The sequence below is a fragment of the Micropterus dolomieu genome, linkage group LG19 (assembly GCF_021292245.1).
Source record: "Micropterus dolomieu isolate WLL.071019.BEF.003 ecotype Adirondacks linkage group LG19, ASM2129224v1, whole genome shotgun sequence".
Lineage (NCBI taxonomy): Eukaryota > Metazoa > Chordata > Actinopteri > Centrarchiformes > Centrarchidae > Micropterus > Micropterus dolomieu.
Window position 1 is genome coordinate 17,899,186 of NC_060168.1, and position 27,925 is coordinate 17,927,110.

Genomic DNA, 27,925 nt, shown 5'->3' on the forward strand with positions numbered 1-27,925 from the left:
ATTTGGGGGCCAAAACTTAATAATGAATTTGACAAATGGGACAAAACAATCATAGAATCTTTCCATACCGAGTTCTGTAAGAGCATCCTGCAGGTGCAGAGAAAAACACCAAATAACCTGTGCAGAGCAGAGCTCGGCCAATACCCCCTCTTACTAAAAATACAGAAAAGATCACTTAAATTTTACAATCACTTAAAATCAGTTAACCCCCAGAGATATCATCAGAAAGCCCTAACATACCAGGAGCTGAAACCAGAGAAGAGTCCCCTCAGCCAGCTGGTCCTGAGGCTCTCTGCAGTAACAAGTCCCCAACAGCCTCAGGACAGCAACGCCAACTCAAGCAGACCAAACCAAATTATCAGCAAGCAGAAAGAAAAATATATTGAATACTTGAAAGAAACAACCAAAACACAAAGTAAATTACAATGTTAACTGACCCTAAAAAGAGAATTCACACTGGCAAATTACCTGAGTACAATAAAATGTGCTAAACTAAGAAAAATGTTGACAACATACAGACTGAGTGAACACAGCCTGGCCATAGAAAAGGGTCGCCACAGACAGAGCTGGCTACCACAAGAGGAGAGACTCTGCTCCCAGTGTGACAGGGGACAGGTAGAGACAGAGCTGCACTTTCTAACCTCGTGCCCCAAATATAAAACACTAAGACAAAAACACTTTGAAAACATTTCCCAAATATACTCCGAATTCGAACTGATATCAGACACACAGAAACTGCCCTATTTACTGGGAGAAATGCCCAAATGTGAAATAATTGCTGCAAAATATGTCTCCTCATGCCATGAAGTGAGGACAACCAATGATAAAAAGTTTTTCAAATTATTATTATTTTGATTGTTTGATATTTTAGTAATTGTTTTGTTTTTACATTTGAAACAGATTTTTTTAATTTTATTTATTATTATTATTATTTTTTTTTTATCAATTAATTATTTTTTTAATTTTTTGTCTATTAATATATACACACACACACACACAAACACACACACGTTATTGTTTCATTTATTTATTTTATTTAAATTTTTTTATATATTTAAAAAATATATAATTAAAAAAAAATATTAATCTAAAAATATATTAAATTTTTTTATTTTTTATTTAATATATAATATATACAAATGGAACGCACCATAAAACCATAACGTAATGTGAAAACACGACAGACTGCTGATTGGTCAGAGAGAATATACACTATTCACTGCATCATCATTGTGTTCACAAGATAGAGGCCAGCAACAGTAAGTTTTATATTTTACAGTTTCGTATGGAATTTCATCACTAAATCCACTTCTGAGAAGATTTGAGGAATTTGCCACGATCATTAAACTATACGCTACTAATGTTTTCACTTTGAGTTTTCACTGGGAAATTGTGAGGCCGGCCAGCCGCCCGCTCACAGAGCCCTCTGCTCCCGCCGTCACACAGACAGACCGCTGCAGCAACAACGGCAGAGGAAAACACAGCTGGAAGGTTTTCATACCGCTTATCTGTCTTTACATTCTGAGCAATGAGAAACGTTTTAACTTAAAAAAGAGACAGCTGTGTGGATCGCTGGTGTGTGTGTCGCATTGAACATTACGTCACGGCAGTTGTGTGAATAGACTGTATATAGGTTGTGTGTGGCGTCGCTATGACGACAAGCTACGTACTATCTCTGGGTACTATTTGCAATGGAAAATGGAGCAGGGCTGAGTAGAGTCAAGTCTATCGATTTGCGCTATGGTAGCATTTTTCGGCAAGGCAGCATAACGTTAGATCGTCAGAACACCTGCAACAGTTAAACGTTTAGTCCTAAAAGATAATTCAACTCCGACTCTGTTTGGGCCTGGAAATTCACAATCACAACCTGTAAGTATGCTTTATTGGTTGTGAATTATATTGATATTGAATTATATTGATTTGATTACTTGTTTGGTGAAAAGCCCAAGATACCGTCCTCAAATGTCTTGCATTGTCCACATCTCAAATATATTCAGTTTACTGTCATAGAGGAGTTAAGAAACCAGAAAATATTCACATTTAGGAAGCTGAAATCAGAGATTTTTTTTTCTAAAAAATCACAATAGTTACCAAATCATTTAATATTCGATAACTAATCAATTAATCAGTGCACCTCTAATGTTGCTGCAACGCAACATCATCCAGTAAGGATTAAGGGCCTGTCTTGGCCAATCATTGATAATGTTGTAGAGTGGTGTATAGCGAACAACCTTCTGTTGAACGTCAGCAAAACTAAGGAGCTGATAGTTGATTTCAGGAAAAAGGAGATAAAGACAGACACTCCTGTCTACATCAGAGGAGCTGACGTGGAACAAGTGAACAGTTTCCAGGTTCCTGGGAATCAATATCACAGAGAACCTGACATGGTCATTTCACATCTCCACGCTGCTGAAGAAAGCTAAAAAACACCTGTATTTCTTGAGGAAGCTTAAGAAGCCAAATTCCAGCACCAAGTTCTTGTCAGCTTTTATAGAGGAGCAATACGAAGCATCCTGACTAAAAACCATCTCTGACTTGTATAGGATGTGCACAACCAAGAGGGCTCTGCAGCGGGTGATTAAAACTGCTCAGAAGGTTGCTGGTGCCCATCTCCCGAGCATCAGTGATATCGGTGAGGTGAAGTGCCTACGCAGAGCCCAAAGGATACTAAAGGAGAGTACCCACCCCAGCCACAGCCTGTTCAGCCTGCTGCCTTCTGGGAAAAGAGTAGAGTAGAAAAGAATATAGAAGTTTCAGCTTCCGCACCATAAGACTGCAGAGCAGTTTTTCCCCCAAGCTATCACACTTTTAAGCTCAAATTCATTGTCAGTGCTGCTCCATTGAGTAGAGTTTATTTCTTTTTACCACTTTTATAATTTTATAAGCCAACTAGGCTGTGCAGTGAATAAATCTTACTCTCCAACGCCTTAAGAGACGTGCTAGTGCCCATGGATTTTAGTCTGCTCATTAGCGCGTTTGATTTCTCTAACCAAGGTTGCCGGTTCGAGTCTGGACCACGTAGGACAACTCAGGTGATCAGCCCACATTACCATTAGATAACTTCGTTGTGTGAACGTTGTATTTCTAGTTTACCTTGCAATTGTCGTGATGAAAGATAAAATAGCTCCTGCCGTAATAACTTTCCAGAGTTGTAAATCCTCGTCTGTGTTATAAACCATTGTGCTGTGTTTGACATCTGAAAAGCCTTTAAACATTATATGTTACTCTAACAGGACTTCCTGGATTGTATTTCATGTCTTACCGGTACGTTTGTCAGCCAGCCTGTCCACAGAGAGAAGACAGTTTAGGGAAGTGTTAGTGTGTTAAATGGGTTCATACCAGCCAGATGCTCTCATTTGTCAGAACAGACAGACCAGTTTTTTGTGTGCGAGTGTGTTCTTCCCACAGGGCCTTGTGCTTTTCACAATGGGGCAATATTAAGGTTATTGTAAGGTTGTCCTTGTTTCTGGTAGTTGTAGTCTCATCTCTCTGAGAAGAGGAGACAACATGTAGTGTTTTTACAAGAGTAGCTAACACTGAGAAATTTTAAAACCATTTACTGTTTGGACAAGCATCCTAATTTACAAATTGTGCTTATGTGGTCAGTATACTGTAAGAGGAGGATGGGCAGAGGCTGTCTGCTTCTCCACTGAATGATTGGGAAAACGTGGTAACGCTGCTGTCACTGACACTTGAACAAGGAACTAAATCTTAGTCCAGCCTGCAATTTACATGCTTATCTAGCTTATCTATCTAAAACTAGATTTCTGGTGTTGGAACATCTGTTTCTGGAACACAGCAAGGATCCTCATTCAGCCTTGCCAGAGGGATTGAATTTTGATAAAAATTGATGTAGTTATAACATCTTTCAGCCTACCTTATAGCAAATTGCTTTTACTCTTCCCTGAAGCCTCCAGACAAGCTGTTAAATTGCTTCTCAAAATTAACGTGATTATTTAACAATATAGATATTTATCTAAAAACCGAGAGTACCTTGTGGCAGAATGTGGCAGATGTAGCCGTCATTGACGTGCCTCGAGACTCGACTGTCAGTGGGATCGCTGCACTTTTTTATGTTATGCAGGAGCAGCAGCATGGCTGGCTGCACACTTTACAATATATTAATATGCATTAATATGCAAGATTTACCTGGGAGAATGACTGAAAATAAAAATGTTACTTCAAGTAGATTAAGATACAGTACAGTATCAGTGTGAGTGTGTGTATATTGAATGTACGCTCACTATTAACAAAATGCTGAGGACATTCTGGTTTTCTGACTTTGAATCAAATCAAAGTTTATTTTTTGAGGATATACATTTTATACAACACGCGATTCTTCTTTCATAATTTTAACAAATTGTAAATACACAACCACACACACTTAAACACACAAACCACTTGGGGATTCAAAATCTAAGAAGAGACACACATTTCCACTTCTTACTTTCAGCTGTGAATTTGCTGGATCATCTAGGTCAGTGGTTCTCAACCTTTTTTGGGCCAGCGCCCCCCTATCCATTATCCAGGTCCCTTACTGCCCCCCATCAAAAAAGATGTTTGCTATTTGCCCTGAATTGTTGATTTTTTTTTTTTATTGTTACTAATGTTATTAAAAACATGGAAAATGGTAACAAAAAACCCATGTGAAAAGTAATTATATTTAACTAATAAGTGGATTTTCCTCCCAGAAACTGTGTGTGAAATGAGATACTGTTTTCTTGGATGGTGCACTTAATAAGTGGGGGGTATGGGGGTCCTCCCCCAGAAAATTTTGAGCATTAAACACTTAATTTCCTGCATTCTGGTGAAAATTTCTCCTCCAATTTCTGCCTTTGGTGACAATGTCTAAAAATTCAGGTGGCAGGTGACAATTCAAAATATATTATTATAATAGAATATAATCTAGTGAGGTTCTCGGACATTCTTATTGCTTTTAAATATTTTTCTCCTGTAGATCAACTTATTTAATATCATCCCTGCTGAGTCAACACACATGATTAAGTCTTACCTCCTGTTTTGTGGGGAAGTAACCTATTTAAATGTGTTTGTGGCCCCTTTTCATCTCAGTAATAAATTAATCCGTTTTAATTCAGTTATTGACTGGACTTTATTAGCTCATCTGTTAATAACTTATATCATAACTCAGTGTTTCATACAGAATGACTTTGTAACTGTGGCGCAGATACAGCGTGCCTCGAAAACCCAGCTGTTTTCTAACATTAACTTAGCTCTCCTAACATGCTTGCTAATAACTTACTAGCTGGGTCTCCAACATTGACAGCATTGTGTTGGACAGATTTGTGCAGCTGTGTTAAGGAGGGAGAGAGAGCGAGAGATCAAGGGACAGATGAGAGAGACGAGCGAGAGCATGTGCTGCGCGAATACGCGCTGCCTGCAGCTCAAATACGATTTTAAATAGGCCTAGTAAAAAAAATCGAAAATCAATATGTGGCGGGCCACCACAAATAAATGAACTTAACACTGTAGCTTATGTGCTCAAGTTCAAAACCTTCTGCACATTCAGAATCTCTCCCACATATCTGAGTTCTCTGACATGTAAAGAAAAAAAAGTCGTAATGGGAGACTAACGTCATTAGCCTATTTAAGGAGAATTCATAATATTTTACTACATGCCCTTTACGCCATTATGTTACTGATTCCCTCGTCATCTAACAGGCAAAACTGAATGAGACGAGGAGGTGCTCATGCCGGGGGAAAAAGAAACTAACCGACAACAATTGTGATCAGACAGAAAGCTCACGAATAATTCCACACACATTAACTTCAGCAGCTCTGATAAAGTGCCGCTTACAATCCCCAACAGAGCAAGTCAGGTCTTCAGTTTTTAATGTTACATTTTTATAGCCTACTGAAACTACAGTATATGTCCGCTTTGGCACAAACTGTCTGCGACTCACAGCGTGAGGTGGGTCCTCATCACTCGCTGGTGTCGCAGCGAAGTTGCTTTCAGAATGAGTCCGACGGCGGAATATCCCTCTTGTAAATGTGTAACCACTGTGACAACAAGATGTTCACGGTGTATTCCTCAGAGAAATAAACACTTTTCCACCAAGAAACAGAGCGTCAATTTTCCAGAGTTTACACAGTAAAATTGTGGGTAATATTTTACAGATGATACTCTGACTTCCCGTTCCCCTGAAGGCAGCACAAAGCTGCACCACAAGTAGCTGACGGAGAAAAAATACACAGTCTCCTCCAGTCGCAGTGGACTAAACTGGCAGGTTTTAATGTGACAGACCACAGTTTTTTGCAAGTAGTAGAAGTTTAAACTCTTATTGTTGTGAATCTTATGTGTAAACTCGCCTTAGAATTTCCAACCAACAAAGGCCCCCCAAAAGCAGCTCAGCGCCCCCCCTTCCAAAATATTGCCTCCAGCGCCCCCCATCGTCCTCGGAACGCCCCCGTTGAGAAACACTAATCTAGATCATATGCTTACAGAAAAGACATTATAGGGTCTATTAAGGGTTTGCCATATGTTCAACTCCAAGGTAAGAAAAAGGACAAAAATGAGAGAGACATACTGATAAATGGATAAACAGATGCAGTGCGTTGAAAAAGGCAAACTTCTTTGAACCCATTCAGCTTCAATCTGCTGTTATCACTTATTATTTTTTTTTAGCTTTATTATCCATATTTTGGATAATTAGAAACACTCAGAGCATTTTTTGTGCCATTTATTTCCTGTTAATATGATTGGATTTGTCTCATTGTTTTTTTTTTTAATTGGACCCAGCATGACATTTTGCAGTTCATTGACATTGTTTAAATCCGGCAGGAACCACAGTATTTTAGTTTAAAAGAGTTGCGTAATTTGTTCCTTAATGACTCCACTGTGAAATTGTTTCAACAGAACTTCACTTGGTTACATAAAACCAGCTTTTACACAGTTTTATATTGCCCATTGCCTGTTTTGTTCTTGTTTGGATATGCAAAACAACTGCACTCACTTGCTGAAGACAAAGCCCTTTTCCATAATATTAAATATGAATTTGCCTGGATGCCTTATCTTACACCAAAAGAAAAACATTTTTTTGTCTGTTTCTGTCCTTAGGATGAAAAGAACCAAGTGCTGATGACCAACGCCTGGCTGCAGCTGGTGAGTCAAAGTTTGAGAAGGACACATTATTATCAACTTAATGTGTTTTAATTACATTTATTATTTTATTACACAAGTGTCTTCTCAAGACACTGTGACTGTGTTTCTCAAATTACTAGCACCACTACATTAAGTTCTTGTTGATGATATTGAATTTTAAACAAACACCTTCAGAGAGACGATTTATTTCCTGGATTCATTCTTTGTACTTGCCCACAGTTTAAAAGCAATATGTCTGTACTGTGTATTCTATCCAGCTCATATTAGTACGTGGTTGCTCATCCATCCAAGTATTTCTAAGCTATCTGCAATTATTTTTAGAGCTCACAGTTTCATCCTGTTATATACGTCATCCTCAATACTGGAACACCAGTTGTTTGCTGGGAGTGAGAAATAGAGAGAGAGTGAGAGAGTGCTTTTGTATGCATCTACAATACTCAAGAAAAGTATCACTTCAGGCAGATTGTCAAGCAGAAAATGAGACAAGGGGAGGAAGAAGAAGAGTGAAGAAGAGTGCTGCAGATATAAGTGGCAGTAAACTTGAATGTTAATGGACATAATGGCAACAGGCAAAAAATTCCACAGACATATTCATGACCAATTCGAGCCCAATTAGTCTTTGCAACAGTTATAGACTTTTCAAGTATGACAAAGTTTTCTTGGCGCACAGCAGAAATCTTGACTTGATGATTTGGGAAGATGGGGTGGCACGAAATGAATAGACATGTTGTCAAGAAGCAGAGAGAAAAAACATCTCTCGCTCATTATCCAATAGTGGTGCCATTTTAAGGTGTTCCTGTCCAGGCTATTCTTAAAGCCATCAGTAATGTTGCAGGGTTAGAAACATGTTAATAGGAGTAACCTTTTCTTTCCTTTCCCTTTCATGATAACGTACGAATTGCCGTTTTATTTTGAAAGTAATAATACTGCAAGAATCCTTTTAGCCCTCGTTTTTATTTCCTTCCAGGCAAGATACAGCCCATCTTATTTCTAGGAAATGTGCCATTTTCTTGTAGAAGTTCAATTAGATAAGTCAAGTAGCCATTGCATATTATGGATTTTGCCGAGCATGAGAGTTATTGCACTCATTTAAAAAAAAAAAAGTGACTTCATCCCAAAGTCTTTAGTGAAAATCTCTCTCCCTCTCCCTCTCTGTCTCTCTCTCTCTCTCTGTCTCTCTCCCTCTCCCTCTCTCTCTCTCTCTGTCTCTGTCTCTCAGTACTGGACAGACATTTACCTGAGCTGGAATCCAGAAAAATACCCCGGTGTCCAGAACCTGCGATTCCCTTCTGACCAGATCTGGACCCCTGACATACTCCTTTACAACAGGTCAGAGCTGCTTTCATCTTCTCATCAACACCTTCCTTAAAATGGCTATATGTTCCAATAACAATGTATCAAGTGACAATGTGAAAACAATGTCACAATGTTAAGGAGGTCACTGGTAGTGAGGAAACTGAATCTGCACCTCCCCTTGGCTTTACTGAGCTTTATAACGAGTTTCAGCTGTTCGGCTCACAACTTTACTGTTTTGGTCCATTCTCACCACTGTCATAACATCGTTTTCAGCCACAAGAGGCAGCTGTTTTACCCCCGTACACTACCTGCTCAGCACCAAACGGCAGACACAGTTAGCGACTAGCTAGTGAAATGGAGCAGTTAGCAGCTAAAGAGCCAGATAATTCTCTCACGAGTTTTGTAGAGACCAAAAACAGAGCTGAAAGAGAGTGAATTTTGTGTTCACAACTGTTTCTGCTGTCCCCAAGTGGCAAATAAATCAGTTATTGCAAGTTTAAACATACAAATCTGTTACTGTTCATCAAATTAACGTTCGCCAGATGGCCAAAACACAACTCCAAATGAATGCTTTTAAAGGGAATCATATGTCAATGCTGTGTTCATCATCATCATCAACGTTTTTGCTGCTGCCCCCAGATGGCCAAAATTCATCATTTACTATTGCAGTTTAACTGTGCATTCAGACCAAATGCGAATTTAACCCTCGCAACGCTTTCCTCGCGGGGGTTTTACCGCTGGACAGCTGCTAAGTGTTCACACACAACGCGATAACGCGAATAAACACAACTCGCGATTACAACAGCTGTATGAACCTAAAGTAATTATTTGGCTGTGATTTAATAGCAATAAACGGATCAAAGTGATGCCGAAAAAACTACAATATGATGCAGTTTTGTTAAACATATGAATTCATGCTTTGTCAGGTCTGTCAGCAAGTCAGCAGGACAACAACTTTTAAAATGTTTGTTTTCTGAATGGAGATTGGATTGATCAGGGCTACGCTATGCTAACTTGTTCACAGCAAAGTACAACAATAGCTGGAATAAAGTAACAGACATATTTTCTGAACTCACCAGGTAGTTCAACTTCCTCGCTTTCTTTTCTCCAAGTAATGTAAAGTTTTGTCCGTTTTTTTATATAAATATAAAGTAGTATTCCAACAGAGCTCTGAGTGCCCACCGACGCTAACAACAACATTAGAACCGGATGTGCACGGAAGCTAGCTCGCGAGAAGCTCCAGTAAAGATAAATCAATGTTTTAATCCCAAAAACTGAAGTAAAAAGCTATTTTAATAAAATCAGTTTACTCCAAGCTCCACCTGCGAATAAACGGTGTAGTTGTCAGAGCATAATCCAGTCAGACTAAGGGTGTTTATTTGTCCAAAAGCTGCAGCGCTGCTCTGTCCCCGGCTTTTTCCCGACGTTTCGTAGCTCTCCGTCAGCCAGTAGAATTTTACTTCTCCGCTCTGCCCGGTCCTCTTAACACAATGTTCTGAAGCCGTCAGTGAAGTCTGGATAATCACAACGCTGGGCTATCGTGAGTCAGCGTCATGCGACTTTCTCGCTCAAGTTGAACATTTTCAAATTACGCGAAGACCTCCGTGTCGCTGGCAGCGTCCCCTCTGCACCACCCGACAGGAAATCGCGGCTCTCTGTGTTTTTGGTCTGAAAGCACTATATGTTTGAAAGCTTGTGACCTTTTAGTTTTCTTTTTAAATGTTGTCCTCTCTTTTGAGTTTAGTATAATTATTTTTCCCCCCTTGCTGTCAGACATGATAAAATAGGTGTTATAATCCACCATTTTCAGTTCACTGCAGCAGATAAACACACCTGGGAGAGACGGCATGTTTTCTTACTATTTTTATTTTTGGTTTAACTGTGTTGGAGTGATTGAAATATCAGTATAATCCTTTTGATATGCCACTATATTATTACATTCTGCCTTTAATCTCTACAAACCAAAGTAGTATCAGTAGTATGTATTAAAAGAAAAATGGCTGTTTTTGTAAGAATAAAGGAGATAACTGCTGAGGTCAAAGTCCTTATTTTGATAAATGAGGTTGAACGTGGTCATTGCAATTTTTGATTCAGGTCAGGCTGCCGTTTGTTTATCCACTGTTCTTCACGCTTCTCTGCGAGGCTTCCTCAAGTCAATTAGAAATGTAGGCCAGTTGTTTTTCCCCAAAACAACTAATTACATTGCGTTTGCATGCTTGAATAAGAGACGGATGATCGTGTCTGAGATTGAGGGCAAAGAATGACGAAGAGATACATAGATTCAATCACAAAGAGGAAGTTGATGACACAGATACAATGTGTGGACAATATTGTAAAACAAAAGATTTTGCTACAAAGTGAGGTTTAGATAGACAGACAGCTTTGCAATTGGTCCTCACTGATGTTATTGAGTAGATGTAGAGGTGCCTCAGATGTTTCTCTTCATGCCCATATTTCTCCCCAGTACACACAGACACACTCATGCACATCACAGGAAACACGAGGACAAAACAAAGGTTTGGGGGTATTAACCCAAATTTTAAAAGCTCAGCTTTTAGACCTGGAAGGATTACCCAACGTAATCTCCCTGTTCTCACCCTCTCTTTCCCCATCCCTGCCTTTTACCCTCTGCCTCCACTCCTCCCTAACTCCCTTCATCATCCATCCTGCCTTACCATCTCTCTTCTCATCGCATGCTATTTGTGTCTCCCTCCGTCTCTCTTTCATAACTCACTGTCTCACTATACAGTAATTCACTCTATTCAATCAAGTCTTTCTCTCCATATTTTATCGTTCCCAGCCTCCACCGACTCCTCTTTATAAATCATCCCATCTACCTGTCTCTGTCTGTCAAGGTGTCAGCATGTTACTCTCCCCCTCTTCTCACATTCTGCCTGTTTATCTCTAGTTCTAGTTTCTTGACTGCCTTCTCTTGTGTGTTACTCTGCTAACGGGTCAAATCTGTTCACACATGAAAACAACTCTGTTTTCTAAAAAATACGCATTGCCAAATATGTATTGAAGAAACAATAATTGCTGCCTGTGTTATGTTACACTTGCAATGTTTTAGGAAATGTATACTGCAAAGAAGTCATAGGGAGGAGGTCATAGTGGAAAGTTGGGTGTATAAAGCAGACATTTTGATACTAGACAGCATGGTTTGCATCCCACATGTCGCTAGGTTTAGACTTCAAAAGCACTTGGTAAAGTTGGTCGTTGTGGTTAAATGCTAAACAAGACTAAGAGTTTACAGCCTTGCTAGCAGCTCTGTAGGGCTATAGTTAGCTAAATGCTAATGTCAGCATGTTTACATGCTCACAATATGTTGATTTTTATTAGGTGCAACGTTTACCATGTTTACCATCTTACTTGTTGTGTTTTAGCAAGCTAACATTTGCTATTTAGCACTGAACATAGAGTACATGTATGGCTGATGGAAATATCATTCATTTGGCAGGAATTTGGTCATAAACCAAAGTATTGGACAAATATATTTTTTGTCTAACTAACTATGACAGTAGCTGAATGATTACAGTTCATCCTGAGTAGAGCCATTACTATCTGTACAACGTGTTAGGCTAATCCATTTGGCAGATAATGAGATATTCCGCTGCTTGTGGTGCGAGGGGAAAAATCACCCTTCATTCATTAGGATTCTTTATCTGGAGAGCATAAATGTCTGACTCAATTTCTTTTAGAAGACAGGGTTGTAAACAAACATGTTAAAAAACAGCAATGCATGTCTCCCTCAGTTTGGGTAATTGAAACACGTTGCTGGTTTTCAGCCTAAGTCTATTGCTTACCTCGTTGATGTTGGAGAAGATGAACAGTAAATTTAAGCTGAAGGGGAAGATTCAGTTTACAGCTGAGCTAGAAGGTTTACATGCCTCACGAGGAAAGATGGAAATAAACAGTTTTCAGCAATAATATGGATCACTGCTGGAAACACACATGCATACCTAACTAATTATGCCACATACAGTACCTCTAAGCTCTCATGACTACACAGTAAATATCTGTACTCACACAATCACACAGGTTGCAAACAGATACATAAAAATAACTAGTAAATAATAGTATACAGGCAACACCTCTTCACCAGCCCACCACATGCACATACATATAATCTGTCAGACAATTATATACAGTAATTGTACAGCACACTCCATTAAACAGTGGGCCATCAGTGCGCAGCCAATAATACGCTTGTCTTACTGAGTTGAATAGCAGATGCAGGCTTATTAGCATGCTGCTCAGATGAGAGATTGCCATAAATCCATTCATTCATTTCTATTGTTTTAATATGAAGTTAATGATGTTTAGTGCTGAGGTCAGATGCCATCTCAATATGCAATATGTTTAAAGAGAAGAAGAGTGAGATAAAAAAGATACTGTCTGTGATGAGTCTTTCAGTGTCATATTATTCCAATGTGAAAACTCTTACATCGCTCTCATATTTTCAAAACATTGCGCTCATGCTGTCTGATGAAACATGGATAATCTATACTGTGAGTTGTGGATTTACCATCCATTCCACATCCATGCATATTGCCTGGGGAAAATATTTTATTATTCATCATATATGCAAAGGTTTTGTACTGTGCACAAATTGGCGTGAGTGTATGATTGTGTTTGCATAAAGAATATCCAGATCTCAAACAGCTGTGGAAGCCACTGACCTTCTCTCTCGTTAGAGGGAAAAGTCAATGGTCTCACTTGACTGGGAATCGATGAGGCACATGAAGGACGTCCAACTCAGGTAAACCACAGAGAGAATCCTAATTCTGCCAGCGGGGAAGGTAGATGTACGGCACAGAACAAGTGTTATAACAAGCCATATAGATGAAGGGGGAATTAATCGAATAAATGGATAGTTGGAGCCAGCCTGAAATGGAAAGACACATTAGTGAGCTACTGGTAGCAAGATTAGCATAGTACAAAGATGTAAAAAGAAAAAAAAGTTTAAAAAAAGGAACATAACATTATCTAAATATAATGATTCCAAGCCTTCTGTTGTCTCTTGAAGATGACAATGAAGATGTTTATAAGTAATCCATTCGTCATGATATATGATGATGTATGTATATGCGCTGTGCCTCTAAAGGAATCACAGAAAACAGCCCACTGTAAATTGGAAATATACTATACTTCTTGCCTGCTGCTTGCTTGAACACTGAGTTAACCACTGAGCCTTAAGGCTGTCAAACAGAATGCTGAATCTCAGGACTCCCTGAGGCTGTTTGGTTGAAAGCTATATTCCTCAGATATGACATAATGCACATGGATAGATTGGTCTTTGCATAATGCAGTCCAAGTAGGTGCTGCCCGTTTGTAGCTCCCAACTGTGCATGGCTATATCTTCAGGGAAGATGCTAGCATTCTACTCGGAGGAATACACATTCTTTAGCTCTCTTTTATTCTTTTCTGTCTGGTTTGACAAATTTGGGAAAAATGTCAAAGCTAAAACGAAAAAAGTCTTCTGTAGTACTCATTGTTGCTCTTTCGGCCTGTGCTACCTGATGGCAGGCATCAACAAAAAGTATACAGGCCAGATTAATACTTTAAAGGTACGTTTCATATTGTTTCTTAGTCTGGCATAGGCAATCTCATTAAAAGATCAGTGCATTCTGCATGCTTTTAACAGAAATAGATAACTGATTCCACCCTGCATGGCTCTCTTTCTGCTTCAGGAACACACTTTACTTTGTGGCTTCCTTCTTTTTGTTATTGGTGTGTGTTTTGTGTTCCTGTGTGGGGACAGCAGCAGGAGTTGAGTGAGTGAGAGGAAAACTTGGTGACTCATGTCCCATGGTGCAAGAACCTGTCACTGCCACCATTGTCGTTATCGGTCAGTCTTTGTTTCCAGCTTGCCCTCGCATGTCCAAAGTACTCTTTCTCCAGTGTGTACGTGTGCATGTGTGTGTACGTGTGTGTGTGTGTGTGGTACAAACACAACCACTTCCCATTCTCCCAGGGCTATCACTTGTCCATTTGTATATATATTTAATATTTAAATGTATACATTGCAAAAACTCCATTATTTCGAACTAATTCGTTTCAAAGTTCTATTTTTATAACAGTAATAAAAGAATATTTAACAAATCTTGAAGCAAGCACCAGAAGACATATTTGAAACAGTAACTGAAACAAGCTTGTTTACTATGGAAAACAATTTGTCTCACTCATCTTTTTACATTTCAAAACAGAATTTGTGGCACTGTCTTTGGATGCTTCATCAAGTTTATCTTTTTTGAAGTATCTTGTATTGTTCTGGGCATCTCTGATTTTCTGCACTTACATAATTTGTACAGTATGTACTCTCCAACACACACACAGTCCTGAACATTCTCCTCTGTGATGGCTGTAAGCGCTGATTGCAGGAAAGCACACACCTTCAAATAAAGTAAGGCCAAAGCTTAAATAATTCATTGCATAGCGCCGCCGTGGCCAACCCACACATCTTTGTGCTGGCACCTGGAGCCACAGCTGATAGCAACACATACAGAACAGAAATAAATTACAACACTTAACCCCTGGAAAAAGATAAATCACTCAATCTGAGCAAAGGCAGTGACAAATAAAATGGTCCGTCCACAAATTCTGTTGAGATGCACGCCACGTTCTTTTGTCCGGGCTGAATGAGGCTTCAGGATGTTTCAGACACAATGATGTTATCTCTCTCGCTGGAGATTACATTGTGTGTCTGTGTGTGCACTTTTAGGTGTATTGTGTTTGCCTTTATGCTGTATGTGTACAATAGAGTTCAGTGTGTGGGTTTAAGTTCTACATTGGTGTGGACTGTAAAGGACTGTCAGCTCTTCAGTGGGCTTTTGTATGGCCAAACGCATGACTTGGCTGATAGAAGCGTGTCTATGTGTGTGTCTGTTAGGGGTTTTTGAAGTCATGAATACACATTACATTATACAAATATTTGTTATTTTTTGCGACTACTGAAAACTGACAGCAGGCCTTACAGAAGGGTGGACTTTTGTCCCCACCCAGTTGTTTCTCCTGCTTTAATACTGAGTTTTCTACATTCCGTTTTTTTCCTTCCATTTGTCTTTATGCAGTGTTTGTATGGGGCTGATTCTATGTACGCTTTTGTTCCCTAAATGTTGCATGATTTCTTATATGACTCTCCCATGGAGGTTGTTATTCAGTTATCTCCATATAAACTGTCAGCAAGTGAGAAAAAAAAATCCATTATCACTAAACCGTCTTCTGAGTAAAACAACTGAGAGCAAATATAAAACCCACTGTCTGGCTGATTAAAATAAATAAAGAGAAACTGGTTATGTAAATAGAGGCATATAAATCCAGATACATTTTATCTAAGATACTCTATTAAATAGCATTAGTTTCTCTATTAGAGGAAAAGGGATAATCCAAAACAAATATAGCGCAACGACAAATTATATTTTCTATATTTTGCTTTCATAGTTTTTCAAGTTTCATGAAATGCACTGGTCAAAGCTGCAAATGTTTTATTCTCTTCAGCTGCCCGCATGTTTTAATAAAAAGCACAAATGGGTGGAGAAGCAATTTGTATGAGAGCAGAATTTTGGCCTTTTACTGTACAAAGGAAACAAAACAGAAGAAACTGCCTAAATTCTCTAAAAGTTCAGACGTCGCCTCTGGCACTTTATTCAAGAGTTCACACTCTCACAGACGCCAGAGGAGCTACTCTTTAATACTTAATTAGAGTTCAGCTGGAGTGCCAGAGCTGAAGTGGATCTAAGGTTATGTGGTTTAGCATTTTCTTTACTGTAAGTGTCTGTCCCAAGAGATAGTGTTTGACTTAGTTTAGAATACAGTTTCTGCTTTGTTTAATGGTTTCATTGACTTCTGGTGCTGGCTGAGAGTCTGGCAAGTGAAGCCAAATCCATCTTAAACTTTAAATATTTGAAACTTTACTTTAACAAAACCTGTTGATGGCTGCCCTTATATCAACCCAGCAGGTTGGGAGTTGCAGAGCCTTGAAGGAGGCATCTGTGGTGTTTTCTCAAGTCACTGATTTGGTTCCTGTTACTGCATATTTGGCATAGCATTGGAAGTGAATATTTAATTTTGCTGCACCCTGGATTTCACCTAGGTTTTAACTGTGTATGTGGGGGGAAGAGCTGAAGCAGCAGGATGGGTGCTCTACAGATGGCTGGGTAGATACATATCTTAACTGCTAGACTGTCACACTTAAACAGGTATCCAATAAAAACTAATTATTTTAAAGCGGCTATAATATATTTATAATTACACTGTGTGAAATGACAATGTGAAAATGATGTGACAATATGTTAGGGGTTGCCTGTAATGATAAACCTGCAGATAATTATCACCTGAATATGCAGCACCCTTGGCTTTACAGAACTTTCAGCTCATCGTTTAGCTGTCTGGCCCACAACTTTATTGTTTTGGTTCACTCTCCCCGCTCTCATGTCTTGTGTGAATGTTTTTTCCATTCTGATGAGCAGTTGACAACTTAGCCTCTGCCATCAGTCCATGAATGGGTGAATGTGACATAGTGGTAAAGCACTTTGCGTGGTCAGAACACTAGAAAGGCGCTACACAAATACAGACCATTTACCATGAGCATTTAGAGGCAGATATTTCCCTCAGGTGCTGTTAGAGACCAAAAGCAGAGCTAAAAGAGAGTGCATGTTGTGTTCACAACTGTTGCCCCCAAGTGGCTGAAAAAAATTGTTATTGCAGGTTTCAACATACAAATCTGTTAGTCTTCTTCAAATTAATGTCCTATCCTTCAAATTAATGTCCTATCCCCATAACTCAATACTTTTCTTATTCCTTAATTATAAATAAACAAACTTCGTCTGCTTGCAAACAAATATAAGGTGGGAGTGATCACTTCACTGAAACTTGGTTTGATAGCTCCATTAAAGACGCTGAGATTGAAATAGAAAATTATGTGGTGATCAGACATGACCGGAATCATAACGGTGGAGGAGTGTGTGTTTCTGTCAGATCAGACATCGGTTTTAATCATAGGACTGATCTTTGTCATGACAATATTGAATCAGTGTGGCTGGAAATTTTATTACCAAAGACTAAACCTATTTTAATTGGAACATGGTATAGGCTGCCAGATCAGAACAACTTTTATGATATTTTAGAGGAAATATGTTCTAAATGCACAGATTTTATTAAATCAGAGGTAATTGTGATTGGTGACCTTAATACAGATATACAAAAAAAGAATACGCCTATTTTTAAATCCTTTAAAAATTTCTGTAATCTCTTTGATTTGTATCAGTTGATAAAGGACCACACCAGAGTCTGTTCTTCCACCCAAACCACTATCGACCTCATTCTGGTATCATATAAGTCAAATATATCCAATAGTGGGGTTTTAAATTATGGACTTAGTGATCATTCAATTATTTTTTGTACCAGGAAAGCTCAGAAAATAGTTTTTAATTTACACAATTCTATGAAAGTCAGGTTTCTAAAAAATTATAATATTAATCATTTTACCCAAATCCAAAGTAGACTGGTCTATGGTATTGAATCTTAGGGATGTGGATAAAGCATGGCAGACAAACATTGTTTGTGGAGGTTGTTAACAAGCTTGTTCCAGAAAAGAATTAATTAGAATTAAGATTAGAACTGAACCATGGATGAACAACAATATTTTAAAGGCTAGGACAAGAAATCATCTTTTTTCAGAGTACAGGAAAACTAGAGATGAATCTTTATTAGTATCTTTATGAGTACAAGAAACTCAGAAATGACATAAACAGAAATATAGAGGAGGCCAAAAAAGCATACTACAATGACAAAATATTAGAGAATAGGAATAATCGATAACACACTTCCCTGGGGGACCCCACATTCTAGGAACAAAGGTTTAGATAGAATCCCACCGACATCCACCATTTGTTTTCTACCTCCAAGATATGAACCAATCCATTTTATAGCTAAACTGTCAAATCCCAAGGCTTTTAATTTTCTTAACAGAATGGCATGGTCAGTGGTATCAAATGCCTTTTGGAGGTCTAACATGACCTATCACTATACCCTATAGTGATAGGCTCAAGACCAAAACATGCAATCTCAACCTGGATATTGGAGGAAAGGTTACGTCAGATAAGGCCACGATAGCCGACAGTTTAAATATGTATTTTACAACCGTTGCGAAAACCTTGGTCAATAAGTTGTCAGGTCTCTCAGGATACATTGGAAACAGCCAAGTCCAGACTTTCTATATGAAACAAGGGGTCCAGGCTGATGCTTTCTCTTTTACAATAGTGTCTGAGGAAGCTGTGTTAAAGAAACTTAAAGAACTTAACCCATCCAAAGCAACTGGCTTGGATAATATTCCTGCCAGATTCCTTAGAGATGCTGCGGATTCTATCACCCCCTGTGTAACACATATAGTAAACCTTTCAATTACGCTGGGAATGTTTCCCAATGAATTTAAACAGGCAAGAGTTATCCCCTTCTATAAAAAAGCAAGTAAGCTAGATCCAGGGAATTATCGGCCTAGATCCATCCTGTGTGCACTATCTAAGGTAATAGAGAAGATAATTTATGAACAGATAGATACATATATTTCCTCAAATGATTTATACTATACATTTCAATTAGGCTTCAGGACATCCCACTTCACTGACACTTGCCTACTCTACCTCACCGATTACATCAGGAGAGAGATAGATGGGGGAAAGTATTGTGGTATGGTCATGTTAGACCTCCAAAAGGCATTTGATACCATTGACGATGCCATTCTGTTAAGAAAATTAAAAGCCTTGGGATTTGACAGTTTAGCTATAAAATGGATTGGTTCATATCTTGGAGGTAGAAAACAAATGGTGGATGTCGGTGGGATTCTATCTAAACCTTTGTTCCTAGAATGTGGGGTCCCCCAGGGAAGTGTGTTAGTTCCACTGTTTTTTCTATTGTATATTAATGATATGAAATCTGCTTGCTCATGTGAACTTTTTTATATGCTAAGACCACAGACCACAGACTTTAAGATGATGGTTGGAGACACTGAGATCCAAGCCGAGGAATCAATGTTAATTACTTGCTGTGTCTTAGACAACCATTTATCAGGAGAGTGCATGGCTCAGATGGTGCTCACTAAAATCAACCAAAGAATCAGATTTCTGTCTAGAATCTCAAATTTTTTGAATAGAACAGCATTAGAGACCTTGGCAAGGGCTCTAATCCAGTGTCATTTTGATTATGCATACCTCTCGTGGTATATAAGTGCACCTATGATCCTTAAAAAGAAGCTGCAGACATTGCAAAATAAATTGGTGCGACTGATCCTTAAACTCCCATCTAGGACACATCTTCTTCCTGCTCATTTCATCAGCCTTAAATGGCTGAAGGTAGAAGAGCGAGTTTCTCAAATTAAAATGTGTCTAACTTACAGGATTGTACACAATGAAGTTCCAAAGTACCTGTACAACTACTTTACCAAAATTAGGGAATACTATAATTATACCACAAGAGGGAGTACAACTGATCTGGTACCCATTAGGTTTAAGAGTTGTATGGGGAAGGATACTTTCTTGTATTCAGCTGCCAATATGTGGAATAGGCTACTGATGAGCATTAAGTCCTCACTTAAAAAGTGGCTGAGTGGCCGTTTTCCCTCACAATAACAATTATAATATAAATATTATTAAATGTTGTCAATATGCTTTTGTTTGAATCTCATTGCTAAGTTTGTATTGTACTGGCCCATTCAATACTTGAATTTCCTTATATGGTGTATTCTGATGTTGAAACGATTGGTATTATTGTATAATGTATTGTTACCGATTGCATTTTATTTATTATTATTTTATAGATATATATATATATATATATATATATTTTTTTTTTTTAAGACAACCAGTGTCTACTTGGAAGCTGCTAATAACTAACTGGTTGCCTTTTCATGATGCTCCTACCCATTTGCCTTCCAAAAAAGGACCACAATGGAAATAAGCTGTGTGCTTTATTGTGTTTTTTATCCTTTTGTTGGTATCTGTAGCTGGGTCATCTCCTGTTGGAGGCACCACTTTTATATTTATAATCAATAAAAAAGCTCAATCAATCAATCAATTTGTCTTGTTCATTGGAGCAAACAAGCAAAAATGACAAAAGTACCATTCTGAGAGGCATCACAGTTTACATTAATCCACAAGACTACAAGAGTCTCTGTCTCTCTGCTATAGTACAAGTTGACAAAACACATTTTCAAGTAATTTCCAGCTTACCCGAGCGTGGTGTGAAAAACAATTAAGAAGACAATAAAGATATATCAGCAAGATGGAGCTCTAGCTCACAGCAAGATGATAACATTTTTTAATGGTGCATACACACATCATTGTCTGTTATTCTTTCCCCAGTGCGGACGAGCGGTTTGACGCCACTTTCCACACCAACGTACTGGTGAATGCTTCGGGTTACTGCCAGTACATCCCCCCTGGCATCTTGAAGAGCACCTGCTACATTGACGTGCGTTGGTTCCCCTTCGACGTGCAAAAGTGTGACTTGAAGTTTGGCTCCTGGACGCACAACGGCTGGCTGCTTGACCTCCAGATGCTGGATGTGGACACATCCACCTACATACCCAACGGGGAGTGGGACCTAGTGGGTAAGAGAGATGCTGCATTCACTGCAGGTGAAAAAACAATAACGCTGTTTATCTGGTACACACAGATCCGGACCGTCCTATACACTCTGTACGCATGCCCCGCAAATGAAGCAGGGCCCCAACTAGCTCTCATGTCAAAGCGAGTGTCAGTGTTTACAATTTGATGAAATGATGAAGAGGGACTATCCTTCTGGCCAGAGAGAAAAAACTTAAGAGTGACTTTCGGGAACAGCAATCAGGTAAACTTGTGCTCTCTCCTCCTCCTCTTTCCGTTCCTCCCAAAATCTGATGTCAGCAAATAACAGTAATGTTTAGTTTGTGCTAGCTTGCTGTGAGTCTCTGTCTTGCCAGACTTTGAATCTGACCAACATGTGAAATACAACTATTTATTACTTTTGATAACCACGGACGGGCAACAGTAAACTGCAGCTCGGAAAAGATTACCGTGTCATGTGTAAACACAAGTGTGCATGTACGAAATGAAACCTGCGCAATCCAGCAGTGACCTCTGTGTACCAGTCCAGCTATTGAATATTACAATGTTGATTGTAGTCTGGGCCATGTGCACATCTCAGTAAATAATAATAAACATCACAAATTCAGTCAAGACATATAAATAGTATTTTACATATGAAAATGTATTAAAAGTATAATTTACCGGGGCTATGCTGAAGTTTGTCAGTAGAGTAGATCCTGGATCATCAGCCAGTAGACAGACGTCTTTAGCAAGTCACACAGACCCAGGTGAAATACAGGCAACCTCAGCCAGTATAAGCACAGCCAGATATGTACAGCCAGCATTAGATACAAGCAGCTCAGACCCTAATGGAATAGTTGCTGCTCCACCAAATGACCCAGAAGATTGGTTCCCAGTCTGAGGACTGAGTTAGTGTGCAGAGGTCCATTCAAACCAGCATTGGATTTTTCTAGAAGAGATTTTCATTTAGGCTTATTACAGAGGCAGACTGTTATAAAGGAGGGAGGATTGTACTGAGAGCACTGCAATGTCAGGTGTGACTGTGCAGCAATGACAAATAGTTTACATGGCTCACGAGTCAGGTAGAAGGGCATTTTCCTTAGGGCCCCAGGGAGGGACCGGCTCTGGGTACACAAGTACAGCATACCTCATCCTAATGGATCCATTGTGAGTTTCAATTGTATAATTCAACATATTACCATCATTTCGCAATGGGAAATCATTTGGATGGTTGACACTGGATGAACTGGAAAGGGGAGAAACTTTGGAAGACCTCCCAAGCAGGCTGTTTCCAGCTGAGAGAGAGTAGCAGCAGATCCCAGTGCCTGTGCCCGTGGGGTGATGGTTAGCTGGAAAGGGGTGTCAGGCAGCACCAGATGGCATGCAGTAGGAATGTCTGACATGTAGCCAGGCCATATGTGAGAGCAGCACAGTGCATTCCCAGAGTTGGAGTTCAAGATGAGATGGTTCAGTTATCAAAAATAAAACATTATTCAGCCTTTCCCCCTTATTTCTTTGGCTTGCTGAACTTCCCCCAATACTATGTAAATAAAGTTCCGAGCCTGGTCAGACTCAGATCCACTCCAATGGTTTAGAGTTTTGGAAATACAATTCTGTTTGTGTGACTTCTGATGTGCATTCCATGAAATATTTAGACCCATGTTTTCTTTTTCTTCTTTAATCTATTCATCCATCCATATGTACAGAGATTACAGAATCATTACAGTTGGTAATTACAGTAATCAGTCTGATGATTTTCTAGTTAGCACACACATTTTAAAAGGTATTTAAATCTTCAACTTGAATCATTTCATTAGTCCACAAAAAAATGACCTGACCTTTATGTGTGGTCCTCTCTTTAGGTGTGCCAGCCAAGCGCAATGAGCTGTACTATGAGTGCTGTAAGGAACCCTACCCTGATGTGACATTCACAGTTACAATGCGCCGCAGGACGCTATATTACGGCCTCAATTTGCTCATCCCCTGTGTGCTGATCTCTGGCTTGGCCCTGCTGGTCTTCTTGCTACCTGCAGACTCTGGAGAAAAGATTTCTCTGGGTGAGGGATTCTTAAACACACATAAACACACATATTCCTGATAATGTAATAAAACTACTGAAATGATCTATGGTAGAAAGATAGAAAGAATTTTGTGTAGCTTTTAAGGAGAGGTCATTTTGGTAATGAGTAATGACACCACATTAATATACAAAATATTATACAAATAGAGTCACAACTGTACACCAATACATAAACACATTAAAGCACATATATGTATAAAAGCACACAGATCTGTCTACAAACATGCCCTTATGAATCATATAGCAAGCCATGAATACATGCATGTGAAATCAACTTGGAATAATTGAATTTTAAAACAAGAGGCTGACCATTAAATCCAATTTGGAATTCTATCAGTGCCAGTGAGTTTTGATGAATAGCTGTCTGTGGACATGTGTTTGAGGCATTTCTGGAGCTGGACATGTCAGAGGAGCTGCTAGCTGATAAATGGTTGCAGTCATGAGAACATAACTGATTACATACATAGGTAATTATAGGACTGATTTCACACAACAATGACCCTGATCACATCATTGTATATTATGCTCATGCTCTCTCTCTCTTTCTCTCCCTCTCCCTCTCGGTCTCTATCTCAAGGCATCACTGTGCTCCTTTCGCTAACTGTCTTCATGCTTCTGGTAGCAGAGATCATGCCTGCCACCTCCGACTCTGTTCCTCTCATCGGTGGGTTCTATTTATGTGTGTGTGTGTGTGTGTGTACATGTAATGTTTTTAAGTGTGCATGAATGTAGAGTCCCCAGGAGGAAGTGACATTAAGATGGGAAGTCATCGTTGCAGATTCCACAGATAGACATTCATTTTTGAACAGCAGCAATTTACAGCTGTACCTGATACTGCATTAGTGCTTGTGTGTATTTACCACTTGTGAAAAGCTTCACTTAACAGAGGAAAAAAGGTTCCCTAGAAAACAGTCAATCTAAAGTGGCTGTAATATCGATTCAGTACATCAATACAGACATCACTGACCAATCCACAGTAACAATTTAATTGTCCCTCTGAGTATTTCTTGCGGTTCCAGTAAAAACCAGTAATATAAACATGCATTACTTATTAAGTTTTATCAATGTTGGCAGCTTCCTGACCCCTCTTAATACTGTATATGGCCTCTTGAAAAAAATGATAAATAAAAACCCATCTTGGCGTGTGGCCGGTAGCCCGAGGGCGCCTATATATCATTCAGAGAGCCACTGGATGGTGTGTGGCGTTAACTGGGTGTCCAGAACTAAACCTGTCAGCCCCATTAATAGGCTATGAAATAATTCTCCACTGAGGAGGCAAGAAAGGAAAGGAGGATAGAAGCAGAAATAATAGATGAAAGAAGGAAGAGGCCAAGAGAAAGGGGAAGATGAGTAACCTTTGGGGCTACGGTTCTCAGAGAGAAAGACTTCAAAGGCCTTTGTGGAGCAAGTGAAGATGCAGACATGTTAGTGGGGTTAACGCTTCTTATTCAGCTGTCGTCACTGAGTGTTCACCAGGCTAAGAAGAAGAAGAGTGTCTTTTTGTTTGTATGGGTGTGAGAGCGTGTGTGTGTACATGCTTTGACTTAAAACTGCAGTCCTGTGTGTAATGTATCATATCTGTTTCTCTTGGTCAAAGTGAAATATATTGTTCATATAAATTGTACATTATGAGAGTAAGTAGTGTTTGGTCAGTGCTGACCATGGTTACCGCTACATCAATGCAATGATATCTGTCCTCGTTGAGAAAAGCTTGATAAATGCTTCATCTATAGCATGATTAATCTGTTTTTATTTTATTACTCCATGACCTCAACACAAGGCCAACTGGGACACTTTTAGTAGCCTTGTTAAAATGACTCATGCCCCTTTACAACAGAGTGGCCGAATGTAGAGTGAGTTATTGTAGCTGATTGAACCCGACAGTAAATATATCAAGCAAGTGTTCGACACTGCTGCCAGAATCAGGCCATATGTCTTTTACCATTAGCCCTTAATCACCAGATAAGCATAGTGTGCTCATTTCATTTGAGTTCATTTAGTTAGACCAATCTTATCTGGTTCAAGACCCTTTGGCTCAGTTCATTTCAATTCTGTTCAGTTCCAATTCATTTTAAATAAGTTAGTTCAGCCATGATCAACAATGTGGTTCACGACTGAAGATCCCAGAAGTGTTTTAAGCTATTATACGTTTATTATCTGTATTTCTTTCTTCACCACTGTCCTCACAACATTTTCTGCTTTACCTCTTTTTTTTATCCCCTCTTTACTTTTTCCCTTCAGTCTTTCTTTCCATGATCCTAACATGTAAGGTCATAACCTTCATGAGGTTACATGAAGTTTGACCTTGCTGGCACTGCAGTAGCTGTAGTCGTGTTTAGCTGTTAGCCCTTCGTCGTTCACACTCAGTCACTAGCAAATGAGAAAGGAGGGCAGGCCCGCAGATATACTCTGTGTGTCTGTGTGTGTGTGTGTGTGTGTGTGTGTGTGTGTGTGTACATGCTGAGAAAGAGCACAGTGTTCAGTTAACACTCCCCTCCTCTCTTACTGTTCCCTGATGTGTGTGAAAACATCCCTCCAGAACCAGCACTAATCTCTCTCTCTCTCTCTCTCTCTCTCTCTCTCTCTCTCTCTCTCTCTCTTTTCCTCTGCTCGTTTTGGTTGTTTACTCTCTGTTTTGTCACGATTTCTTCACAGTTTTAAAGAGAGGAAAGTGTGCATCTAACTTATTGCACAGATTGATCAGATTTTCTTTCCTTCCATGTTCGAGTGCGAAATCAGTCTATTTTTGGAGTTAATTAAAGCTTAATGTTTTACCTGTCAGTACATGTTTATTAAATGAGGGGTAGTTCAATTTCAACAAGTAATAAAATCCATGTCCATGTAAAGCATGTTAATGTTTTTTGTGTACTCTGCAGCCCAGTACTTTGCCAGCACCATGATGATTGTAGGAATGTCTGTTGTGGTGACAGTTATAGTCCTGCAGTTTCACCATCATGACCCTCAAGGAGGCAAGATGCCCAAGTGGGTGAGTGACCAAAATTGATTTAATCAGATCATCATCACTTTTGTTATTGATAAAATGTAGCACAAATGCATATGTTTGTATAAATGTGTTATCATTCATGTGTGTGCCTCTGACTCTCTCTCTCTCTGTCCTTTCAGGTTCGGGTGGTTCTCTTGAACTGGTGTGCCTGGTTTCTCCGTATGAAACAACCTGGCGAGGAACGCAAGCGGACTGGTCACAAGTACCGTCACACCTCCCAGCACCACTCCAGCACCAGCTCCATAGAGATGGGCGCTGTTCCAAGCCTCAGTGTGCCCCTCTCACAGACATCCTGCCCACCTTGCCCTACAGGCACCTCTAATGGTTCCATGAGCCTCTACTTCGGCAACTACCACCCCATAGAGAGCCCACACTGTCCGACTTCTAGCGACTCCGGGGTTGCACTAGGGGGACGTGGCCACGGCTCCCTCAGTGATGAAGCTGAACCACCTGGAGGTGTTGGCAGTGGTGTCGGAGGCCTGGGGATGGGAGGTGGAGTTGGGATGGGAGTCAGCATCCCTCCGCCAGAGATCCAGCGCATTTTGGAGGAGGTGTCGTACATAGCCCAGCGTTTCCGGGACCAGGACGAGGCTGAGGCCATCTGCAGTGAGTGGAAATTTGCAGCAGCAGTGGTGGACCGGCTGTGCCTGGTGGCCTTCTCTCTCTTCTCCATCATTTGCACCTTCACCATCCTCATGTCAGCGCCCAACTTCATAGAGGCTGTTTCCAAGGACTTCACATAGCTGGTTGCAGCAGCAGAAAAGAAGGGTAGAGATTGGGGATAAAGAAGAGATTAAGAAAGTGGAGGGCGGCAGCAATGAAGGGTGTAGTATGTGGTCCCAACCTATAGTCAAGACACCCCATTGGAAAGGAGGTGGATCACGCAGAGTTTTATGAGACAAATTAGAATATCTCCAGGAAGTAAATAGAGCCTTGCAGCTCCTCCAAGCTGCTTAATCATGTAATCAAGTTAACCAGTCAATAATATATTTATGATTGATGAACAACTAATTACAAAGACACATCATTATGTTACATTAGCACATTCCAAGTTAAACATTAATTTGTTGTTTTAATCTGTTGTGATGTCAGAGACAAATTGTCCATTATCTAGAAGAAGAAAATGGTTTGGGCAGTCAGACTGGGGAGACTACAGGCAAAAGGTTTGGAATCAGTGGGCCCGTAGAGGAGAGCACTATATAGATTTTCTTTTGTACATTAAGTAAGATATCAATAAGGGGAAGATAATATAGCAGCTAATGGTCTTTGCCCTAAAAACTGTGTAAATATCATTCTTTTATCTGCACTATTCATTTGAGAACCAGCTTCATTTCACATACAGCACCGCACTCCACCTCACTGCCTCTTCTCTAGTTCAGTTCAATCACTACAATTGTTGTTGTCCAGTACAAATCCACACACACATGGGTGGAGCTCACACACCAACTGTTCAAGTACTCAACTCTTCATATGGAAGACACAGACCTTTTCGAATGATGTACCATCCCCGTAATGATGTAAACTAAAACAGTTTAGTTTAAGTCACTAACATGAGATGTTTCACTGTGAATTTTTGTGAATTTTTTGCTTTTAATATTAGATCAGCAGAGTATTAGACACAACGTGACTGATTTGACACAAGTCAGGAGGCATTTTATGTATTTATCAGAGTAAGAATGTTTATTTAGTGATCACTTTTCACTTTGTCTTGCCTGTTTAATTTAAGCCAGTAGAATATGTAATGTAATAACAATTTGGGACAGTGTAATAATGAAACATCCAGTATATTCTATGAAAAAGCATTTTATTGACTGGTGTTTACTGGTGTTGACCAGTAACACCAA

At 39.5% G+C, this 27,925-nt stretch overlaps 1 protein-coding gene across 1 annotated transcript in view; it reads left to right on the forward strand.

Moving 5' to 3' along the window:
* The window catches only part of LOC123957656 (neuronal acetylcholine receptor subunit alpha-7-like), a 56,419-nt gene extending 28,494 nt beyond the window's left edge, over positions 1–27,925 (forward strand). Inside the window, exons 3-10 of the mRNA XM_046030622.1 lie at positions 7,076–7,120; positions 8,340–8,449; positions 20,773–21,020; positions 22,860–23,054; positions 23,655–23,741; positions 25,954–26,063; positions 26,201–26,351; positions 26,394–27,925. Of these exons, the coding sequence (XP_045886578.1) occupies positions 7,076–7,120; positions 8,340–8,449; positions 20,773–21,020; positions 22,860–23,054; positions 23,655–23,741; positions 25,954–26,063; positions 26,201–26,351; positions 26,394–26,824 (1,377 nt within the window). The 3' untranslated portion in view covers positions 26,825–27,925. The remainder of the gene's footprint in view (positions 1–7,075; positions 7,121–8,339; positions 8,450–20,772; positions 21,021–22,859; positions 23,055–23,654; positions 23,742–25,953; positions 26,064–26,200; positions 26,352–26,393) is intronic.